The following is a 10,225-nucleotide window of genomic DNA, read 5'->3' as shown; positions in this document are numbered from 1 at the left end:
CCACATAGTGAAGTCAGTTGTCTGATGGATGTGTTGGGCAGCCCATGTGTGAGGAAAGAGATGTCTCCCCTGAGCTCACAAGACATAACGGCATCAGGGAAGGACCCAGGGGGCACCCTCAAGGCGCCTCTCCTGTGGATAATACCACAGTTCTTGTTTTTATGCTTGCTTATGCTTTTCCAGTGATGCTCACCAAAGCAGATGAGCAAGTCCAGGCCATGAGAAAGTGCACAAGAAGTCCCTGCTTCCTCAAGGAGGCACTTGGTCCTGCAAAGCACCAAACAATTTGGATCCCACCAAGCTCCCAGGCAGCCTGGACACGTTACCTTTATGTGACTAGAGCCACTGACACTGATGGCCACAGAGTTTCTCTCTTTGCAGGGTATAGCTTTGTTGTGGGTAAAATCACTTGTAGTAGTGATCTGAAAACTCAGTAGTGATCTGAGTAGTAGTTTCTGAAAATTCTCCCCCATGTACAAATACACAACTTAAAGGTCTCTGCATTTCTGCTGAGAATATGATGGGCATCATTTGCCCAGTTTTTCTGTCCACTTTACTTCTCTGTTTATTTCACTCTGTGAATTTCACTGCTTTACATCCCTGTTAGAAATAAAAGAGGATGAAAATAAGAGGAAAAAGAAAAGAAAAGAGTCTTGAAACAACAGGACTGAAATGAAGAAGAGGAAGATGACACCAGGAAAATCCCTGGTTCATCAAAACATTTAATGCATGTGGCTACCTTTAACTGCCCACAAAGTCCTTAGGGCATTGGCTAACTTGACATGACAGACACTTATCAAAGTGCTTGGCTGAAACATGTCTGTGAAAGGAGGTGCAGCAGAATAAAATGTAAATCCAATATATATGACCAAAATACAGTGCAGTTTTCTTCTTGCCAGAGTAGAGGTTGGATTTGTTTCTAATGACTGGCACATAACATACATTTTTCCTTTAGCTAGAAAAAAGTTAGTTTTAGGGGTATTTTTTATTTCCTTGGGGAAAAAACACAGCAACAACAATGTGAGCTTGAATTCCAGTTGGTGAACTCAGATCGGTTCCACAGACCCCAAAATAGTTGGAGAGGTTGATGAAACCGCAAATTCCATGGGGTTTGTCCCTTTCCGAACGCAGCTTTCACGAGCCAAAGGCAAACTGCCCCACTGCTTACCAAAGTGATATTTATCAAATTTGTTACTAGCAAATGCTTGCAGGCAAAAAAACGCAGAACGACAGCAGCAGCAAGAGATGCTGGAGTCCTGCGCTAGCATCAGCAAATCAGTGCCTATTTGCCCCCATCACTGTGATATCAGAAAGAACAAAGACTTTCTGGGTCAAATTCTGCTCTCGTTTTTATTGGAATAAATGATGCCACTAAAACTGAGAGAATTGTTGGCTGATGGACTGACCCAGTGGACTTCAGACAGAATTCAGGTCTCCTTGACCTAATCAGAATAGAGGAACTTGTATCAGGCGCATTGCTAAGACATATAACAGCTGATTGTTTAACCATATTGAGAAATAGAAAAATAGGCTTCGCTATCATTTTTCACCTAGCTCTGATGTGATCAGAGATATAAACCAAGAAAAAACACGAACACTGGTTCTGGCTAAGTTTCTGAAATGTTCACACAGTGTTTACCTCAGGAAAAATGATACTGCCAGTATCTTTGTACTTTATCTGTGGTGTTCTATCTCTTCACATACTTAAACTTATCATCACAGTTTCCAAGCATTCTCATCTAATTAATCAAAAATTCTGTCCTTTTGTTTCCTAGATCATGAAGGAAGAACAGTAAATTAAAGATAGATATGGGCTGAGAATGGAAGCTGGATTTCTACACAGGGAACCTAATAATAGCACCATGATGCAGCTGAGGGCAAAATTGATACGGTTTTATATACACAGAGGCAAACGGTTGAGTGTGAAGAAAGTAAACATCAGCTAGCATTCAAACAGTGGTTTATCCAGCTCATTTGGTGTTTGTAAATATAGGAATGTGTTGTAGTGGCTAAATTTATCCTAATGTAAGGAAGCATGAACAAAGAGACTGGTATTTGGCTAAGTAACTTCTATAGGCAACGTTAGGACATCCTGTGTGAATTATTTTGGGGCAGTTCATGATAACATGGTACAGATTAGAGTTGCCATTTCTGGAAAAATTAGGTCAGAATTATGTAGATAAGATGGAAAGAATTTCAGCAGCATTGTATTATTTTCCTGACTTGAAACCTGACTCACATTTTGAAGCTTTGTTTTATTGTATACCTTGTTTTGGTATATAGTCAAAACAGTCTTTTTCCAGAGAAAACAGAAAAAGAACTGCCTGAGCGAGAAAGAATTACAAATTGTATTGAATAAAGATAAATACAGCAAGTTTAATTTGGGGAGGAGAGAAATAGTTTTCTTTTCCTGCGAAACTGTTTGCAGTTTCAGAAATGATTGCGCTGAACCCATGGAAAATCAGAGGAGGAAGATACAGCCTGGTGACAGCTTGGTAACTGGGCAACTCCTTGCTCTTCATCGGAGCTGGAACTTCAGCCATTCGCCAGGTGTATTTTGGGACTGCCAGATCATAGCCACTGTGGAAAGTGGTGGCCCTCTTCTCCCCTTCATCCTGCTCCTTTCGTCCTGGATTAGAAAAACCTTTCTCACTAGCAAAGAAAATAGATCATAACCATGAAAGGTTTACTTTTTAAGAGAAAAACTGAGATTAGTTCTGGTTAAATGAATGGGAACCTTGACTTTGCAGCTGTTCCCTCCACTGTCAGTGCAATGTTTCTATTGGCTTCAGGTAGAATTTTTTTTTTTTGCTCAGGTCATTTATTATAAGTAAGAATGTACTTTTATACTGCTGTATACCCAGTGCCATAAATCCTAGCACGTAACATGCCTCTCTTTCTTCATGGGGAGTTCTGGCCTGAGTTCCTCGGTCTCCTTCTGCCATGGAGCACACTTTGAGAAGGCGCAAATCTTCGGGCCAGACCTGGTACTTGTACATGAGCCAGCTACAAGATAAAATATTTTATGTTCCCTTTTCCTTATTCACTTAGACAAACTGACTTTCTAAATTCTGGTTTTCAGTCCAGCTCATTAATGCAAACTGGGGCAAGTTTACATCCATAACGCCAGAAGGGAAATTGCACTGGGTTGGGGGCAGGCATGTATCCCCTTCCACCTTCCCGCCATGCACAGCTGAAACTGGGAGCAGGCTAGGCGGCATGAAACGGCCTTGGCTGCTCCCGCAGCATCTGCCTGCAACGGTGTGATGGGGTCCATGGCGGTGCCGCGCACGGCCCTCGCAGCCGGCTAAGCCCGGCGGTGAGACTGCCCGGGGCTGCATTGTGCTTCCCAAAGCGCCCTGGCTCCCCGCAGCCGGCAGCCCGGCCTCCTTCCCGCTCGGAGCTTTGCCGCTTAGGCTCATCGTGGTGTGGGGTGCTTAATTTCACCTCACGGGGTTTTGGAAACTTTGCATCCCCGAAAGGCTGGTGACTGCCATTCCTTACACAAAAATGCATCTTGAGCAAGCAGCAGGGGGCCATTTGGGAGGGAAGGAGGGAAAGAAAGGAGGAAGGAAAGAGGGAAGGAAGAAGGGACAGAGAGGGGGAGAAGGAAGGAAAAAAGAAGGAAGGATGAAAGCCTTCTTTAGAGTCCAGCTGTGAGCACAGAAAACCCTAGAAGGAATAGATTTAATTTTATGAAGTTATTTTGGGAATTCTTTGATCAGATAGCCCCAAACTTGGGCTACTAACACTTCCTCAGAGTCTGAGGAAGAACAGAAAGGTTCAAAGCCTGCCTGTAACACTGTTTAGCCCGGCCACCTGTGTGACTCAGCCTTAATCAGGGCACAGCTGCTGTTGCAGGGCTCCTGTGGTCCCAGAGTCCCTCCTCTCCCTCCCGCTCCCCAGGGAGACAAAACATGAGCGACTTGAGAGGCAGATGGGATGCGCGGCCCCCCTTCCTTGGCGGCGGCACCCTGCGCACCCTAGGCGCACCACGTGCTCCCGTGCCGCTTCAGCTCAGTAAGAGGCGGATTTGTTTGTTTATTCTCCCAGCTAAAGGCAACCGCTGGAGGAGGAAGAAACAAAAAACCAGGGAGCTTTAATGAGGTCTCCTCACACCTGACAGAGGTCACCGAATCCATGTCTGTCCAAAGCAGTTAGTGGCACTGCCATATTTACAGTGCAGAGATCAAAGGACAGCGCCAGCTGGGGCCTGATCCTCCTCTGCAAAAACACAGGGATCCACGATTCCTTCGCGCTGCCTAGGGCCGAGTCTCCTCTCAGCCCTCAGCTGCCAACACTGCCATCTCTTGACTGAATTACCACCCCAAAAATGTAACAAAGCAGCGGGAAGGAAATGCAATATATGCTTTAGCCTTCCAGTGTTTGGGCAGGAAAAATGCTGCAAACAAACAAATAGAAAACAACCTCAGAAATTTTTAACAGTGACTGCCCTCAATTTCTCTAAGTGCCTCACACCCTGTATTGTAGCTGTTTGTAAAAGTTTGTTTTCAAAAAGAAATGAAACTCAGTTTTAACTGAAAAGCATGGACTAACTCTGTCTTTTTTCCTATAGGATCTCAGATGATCAAATCTACTTATTTGCTGTAAGCATCTTTCCAGCTGCAACCGCATTAGGCCAAATCATTTGGAGACATGCAAACTCTTGCTCTAGTTTTTTTTCCTCTGGTTTGTGCCAGGCCTTATTGATGTCTCTAACAAGCAAAGAGCATAACACTGCCTAGTCTGATATAGCCCATGAGGCATCCGGTGCATGCATTTTCTCTATTGTCTCACATGTATTCGGCCCCTCATTAGTCATCTTCAGCCATAGTTTAATGGTATGGCCAATACAACATTAGAATTTATAATATTGGAGCAAAACCACAATAGCCGTATGACAGAGTGCTGCTCCAGTATAAATTCTTTTAGCCAGTTAAAATTTCTTCAGGAAGCGTTGATGAGCAAGCTTTATGTTAGAACAGGTATTGTCTGTTCTCTCAAATCTGGCACAGACCTGGCATAAGCTTTGTATGTTGTGATCTGGCTGATTTGATACAAAAGCAGTCATGTGCACACACCTCATCTAGGTCAGCTTTGTACATGGGGCAATCTACCTATGTGATCGCAGAACCACAGCCTACATAAAAACAGCGCATATTGAAAACCAAGCCAATACAGTAATTAAAAATATTTATTTCTGAAGATATTTACCTTGATAGGCATAAAGCATTTCCCAATTTCATACAGAAATACATAAAACATGCATAGACCAATATGGCCTACTTCAATGTGTATTCAACATGGTAAATATAATGAAGAATTTGTGTGAATATAAATACAAAACACATACAAATTAAGCACATTGAATTCAATCAAACCTGTCAGCAAATTCAACAATGTGAACAAATTCACTGCTATAAACATTCACCCAATATTAGCCTTTTGATATAAATTAAAACAACCCTTTGTCTCTGCAGATTTACACCAAACAAGGCACTGAATAAATCTCACTACAGTATCTGGTGCAGCTCTGCTTCAGTGCATTTCTGGTGGTGTGTAAGACATAATAACCTCTATTATTGGAACTTCAGCTAGCCAAATCTCTTTGTTATATGAAACCTAGTAGTGTCCTCTACCTTTTATTCTATGTTGAACAGTCCTTTGGTATCCAAAGCTGACTATCCAGACAAGCACAGTGTCTAACCCACATTCAGATAACTCTGATTTTAAGAGTAAACTAGACTTCTGAAAAAAAGGCAAAGGGTTGCAGCTGATTAGTAAAGGCAATAACAAGGTGTAAAAATACTCTAGCAGGAGTGCAACAAACAGTATACGAGGTAGACATGTATATATGCAGTAAGTCCTGATTAAAATAGCATAGTGGCTTTCATTTTGCATTTTAATCAAAAAAAAAAATAGAGTCTTTGTTTTGAAGTTTGTCCATTCAAATCTTGCTTTCTGCCCTTTCTAAGCACATCTGTAAAGTCTTCCTTGCAAAATGCTTTTGAAGTCAATGCTGAAAGCTGCTGAATTGATCGGTAACTTTCCAGAAGCAATATTCAAATGTTTCTTCAGAAAGAGGGCTTTTAATGTATGCTACTGAGCATTTCCCTTCACCCCTCTCTACCCATCCATCTGGATTCCAAAAGAATGAAATCCTAGAGTTGTATTGCTTTTACATCTCCGAATACAGGACTCCTTTCGTGTTTTGTTCTGCTGCATGACCACTTGGACACAGAGGAGCTTTGCCATCATGGAATGTTAAAAGTCAAAACAGAGTTTTGGCAACACTTTGTCAGAAAGTGTGATGATGAACAATTCAGGTGATCTTCCCACTAGGACGTTTTTAGGCTTTCCCAGATGCTTTGTCTTTTATTTGCCCTGTTATGTTTCAGCTTCCTCCCTTTCTGGAGCTCAGCCTTCAGCTTTGCAATACTGAAGGAAGCTTTGATACTGTTACCAATGGCCTCCAGCCTGCAGAAATAAGAAATATACCCTTATTGTTACAATAATGAAGATACATCTCAAACATGCAGACGTTCAGCCCTTTGATTAAATAAACCTCAGTCTAGACTTCTGCCATGGGAGCCTCAGAAACTGCTGATTGCTATACATCTATCAGAATTATGCTAAGTTAAGCCACTCAAAATATTGAATACAGAATTTAAATTCAAACATTAAAATCAGTTAAAATATTCAAATACAGATGCCCTGGCTTTCCTTAAATGGCATGTATCCATCCAAGAGGTCTTCTATGTTCTTACTCTCATTGGCTATTTCATTTCTTTTAGGTAAAATGCATCCTGTTTCCAAGGAATGGGTGCATTTTTCAAAAAGTAAGCCCCATTTTCAAAAAGTGATTTAAGACCTCCGACCTCCAGGGCCTAAACCTCACTGGAAAATCATCAGGTTACCAGGTCCTAAAGAGCCAGTTTTGCTTTGAAAGTAGGACTTAAGAGCCTACTCTTGTACGTGCAAAATTTTGTAATGGGCATACAGCTGACACTGAAGCTGACAGTCATGCTAACACCTAGCTTCAAAGCAGAGTTCACCACAGGGGGATTTCTAGATGCACTCAGTCCAACCCACACCTCTGAACAGCACTGAAAAGTGATTGTTGCCTACAGCCACTCAACATATTACACACAGATCTCCAATGGCAGTTGTGATATTAATTTACTCTTAGTCTCAGGTATTAGATTAGCCTCACATATTAAATTAATCTTCATTTTCACCTTCCTCAGCTTTTTGCAGTTATTTCCATTGCTAGCATCCTCTACTCATTTACACAGCTTTATCTGACAATGTAAGGGATTAGACAGGTAAGAAATCTGTCTCGCTGCATTCTAAAAGCCAGCTACACCAGCCAGAAGAAATCACATATTTAAAAATCTGGATAGGTCAGTAACTTTTCTTTCTAGAAAAATGCAGTAAAGTACCTAAGAAAAGACATTCTGACTCAATTTTGTTGTAGAAGAAAAATTGGGACATATTAAGTAATTGAGATAACGCATGAACACACTAAAAGTGTCAGGCTCTGTTTCCTTCTCCCAGGATTTAATGATTTCATACTCTTAAGCTTGGTATCCCTTTAGGCCTGAGACTAAGTCCATTTCCTCTAAGCAAATGGATGAGGCTAGGCAGAGCTCAGTACCCTTGTCTTTGCAAATTAAGGCTTCATTACATGAACAAACAACTCTGAAAAAAGAAAATCCTCAGTGATTCCTCCAAAACACTTGAGCTGAAATCAACAGCAAAGTTCATGTTGACCCAAAGAGAGGAGAACTGTGCTCTCTATTGCTACTCTGGGGAGCTACAACAGGATGAGAAGAAACTCACCTCTTCATTTTCCTGCTGCCAACAAACTGTTGGTTCATACATTTGGGTCCAAGGCAATTGCCACCTTTGTTGCAGTGACGCAAGCTTTTCTCCATTGTGGACTGAGCCCTGTAGAAGTGAAAAAGCACTGCTGTTAACAAAAAAAGTCTATAGTCCACAAGGAGACGCATCTAATCTACCACTTTGCAAGGCATGTAATAAACAATCTTTCTGGGCCAAACCGCGGTATGTGTCATAGCAGCATGAGCACCCAGGTAGAAGGCAAGGCTTTAGGGAGATTATTCTCCCAGCAAGTGCCAAAATGAGTAAGCATACCACAATCTGGCCCTTTCACATGTGCTGTCTTTTAAAGAGCCATAACAATGAACGCACCAGAGTTCTTTTCCTGTCTGGCAAAAGTTCAGACATTTCTTGTCTTTCTGGTTGGCACATCGACATCTGCTACTAGGTTCAGTGAGCATCTCAGGCACCATGTCCTTCAGCGATCTTCTGGATCGAGAAGGGCCTCCAAGGCCATAAGGAACAGTCTTCCTATGATCAAAGAGTCAACATGAATACAATTCAAATAATCTTGTGGCTTCAGAGCAGCAGGGTATTTTGGGCAACCTTATCAATGGAGTTGATTGCATGAGTAAAGGTTGTGGGATCAGGAATGCCTTGTGGGTCATAATTTCCATGCAAATGCTTCTGATGCTCCTGCAACATACTAATTAGCATGGCTACTGACAAGGCTAATAACCTTTTAATTGTGATTTCATAAGCCTGCTATGCCTCCATGTGCAATAGAATGCAATAAAACCTCCTCTTTGAACTTTGGTAACTGACAGAAGTAATAAAAGTGAGGAAGAGATCACCTCCACTTGGAGGAAAGCCAGCAATAAAACAGATCACTAAAGGCAGTGTTTGCAGTGTCAGTTGCAACTCTGGCCCACTGCACTTTTTGGTGAGGAGACTGCAGAAATGGACACCAACACTGTACCCATCTCTGCTTAAAACTGGGATGTGTTCATCTGCAGCAGACAGCAGCAAGAGGTGGCAAGGAGCTGCCCCATGCCAAAGAAAGCCCTTCAGCCTCCTGACTTGTTGGAAAAGTGGTTATGCAAAGTCAGGCTCGCAAAATCATGCTCTTGGCATTTTGTTCGCCTCTGATTCATAGCAAAAAGTATCCTACAGCCACGGCAGAGCAGCACCCAAAGGAAATGCTCTTGCCTACGCTTCAGGAACGCAGGTGTGTTAGGGCTATTAAGAGCTATCTGCTCAATCTAGCCGGCCAAATCCTGCCTGCTTTCTCCTGGCAAACAGTCTATTAAACTTGGCAGAAGAGGCGCGGGGAAAACAGTAGGAGCGACCGCGCGCGAAGAAAACCCTTCCTCCCCTCCTAACTTCTGCGAGGGAGTCCGTGGTTTATCAGCCCCTTCCCTCCCTCCCTCCCTCCCGCTTTCCGACCAAAGCCCACGGCTCGGTGCGTGCCGGGGCGCCCACTCACTCGGGGGTGTTGATCCAGATGATGTCGAGGTGGCAGAAGTAGACGCACTCCTCGTCGAGCAGCGAGGAGCAGGAGCAGCGGCGGGCGCGGCGGTGCGCGGCGGCGGGGGGCGGCGCGGCGGCGGCGGCTCCGGGGGCTGCGGGCGGCAGCGGGCGCACGTTAGCCCCGCGCAGCGGCACGAGATGCTCCGGTCCCCGCCCGGCCCCCCCCTCCCCGCGCAGCCCCCCTCTCCTCCCCAGCACAGAGCATCGGGGCTCACCCAGGTGTGTGTGTGTCCTCGCCGCTCCCCGGGGCTGAAACCCCCCTGCGAGGATGAAACCCCCCGTGCGGGAGAGCGCGGAGCCCGCACCTACCTGCCGGCAGCAGCCCCGGGCACACCACGAAGAGCAGCGAGACAATCATGTGCGAGTAATCCATAACGGCGGACAGAGAGAGGAGGCAGCGGACGGGGAGAAAAAGAGAGAGAAAAAAAGGGGGGGAGGGGAAAATGGAAAAAAAAAAAGAAAAGAAAAGAAAAGAAAAAGGGGGAAAAGCTCCCCAGCAGCGCGAGCAGTGCGCGGCGGGCAGCGGGGGGACGCGGCCGCTCGGTGCGCCCCGGCGCGTCTGGCTGGCGTGGCGGTCCCGCGCCCTTTTATAGCGAACCCCCATCGAGCGGGTAAACAGCCCCGGCGCTATTTTATCCCGAGACAATGTTATTCTGTTATTAGTCACCGCGCGGCAACGTGCGGGCCGAGATAAGGCCGGGCTGGAAAGGAAATCGCCTGCGAACTTCAGAGCGGCAGGCGGCGGGCGGCCCGGGGGGAGGGCGGCGGGCGGCGGGGGCAGCGGCGGCGGGGGGCGGGGGGCGGGGGGCGGGCGGCGGGCGGGGGCCGCCGAGGCCGCGCCGCCAGGGGGCGC

At 45.2% G+C, this 10,225-nt stretch overlaps 1 protein-coding gene across 1 annotated transcript; it reads right to left on the bottom strand.

Annotated features, from left to right (window-relative positions):
- Window positions 1-5,176: 5,176 nt before the first annotated feature.
- EDN1 (endothelin 1) lies at window positions 5,177-9,920 on the bottom strand. Its single transcript, XM_067292379.1, has 5 exons — window positions 9,682-9,920; window positions 9,329-9,464; window positions 8,215-8,373; window positions 7,843-7,950; window positions 5,177-6,477 (listed from the first exon to the last, which is right to left on the bottom strand). The coding sequence occupies exons 1-5, from the start codon at window positions 9,743-9,745 to the stop codon at window positions 6,339-6,341; spliced, it is 606 nt and encodes a 201-aa protein (XP_067148480.1). The 5' UTR covers window positions 9,746-9,920; the 3' UTR covers window positions 5,177-6,338.
- Window positions 9,921-10,225: the final 305 nt, after the last annotated feature.

The sequence above is a fragment of the Apteryx mantelli genome, chromosome 2, assembly GCF_036417845.1.
Source record: "Apteryx mantelli isolate bAptMan1 chromosome 2, bAptMan1.hap1, whole genome shotgun sequence".
NCBI lineage: Eukaryota > Metazoa > Chordata > Aves > Apterygiformes > Apterygidae > Apteryx > Apteryx mantelli.
This window is presented reverse-complemented; position numbering and strand designations above follow the sequence as displayed.

Bases quoted from the DNA above. Each gene is read 5' to 3' on its own strand.
- EDN1 (XM_067292379.1), bottom strand. From the start codon at position 9,745: ATGGATTACTCGCACATGATTGTCTCGCTGCTCTTCGTGGTGTGCCCG. The intron at 9,465-9,681 runs GTAGGTGCGGGC...TGCCGCCCGCAG, and splicing joins CCCGGGGCTGCTGCCGGCAG to CCCCCGGAGCCGCCGCCGCC. The intron at 8,374-9,328 runs GTGAGTGGGCGC...CTTTGATCATAG, and splicing joins ATCTGGATCAACACCCCCGA to GAAGACTGTTCCTTATGGCC.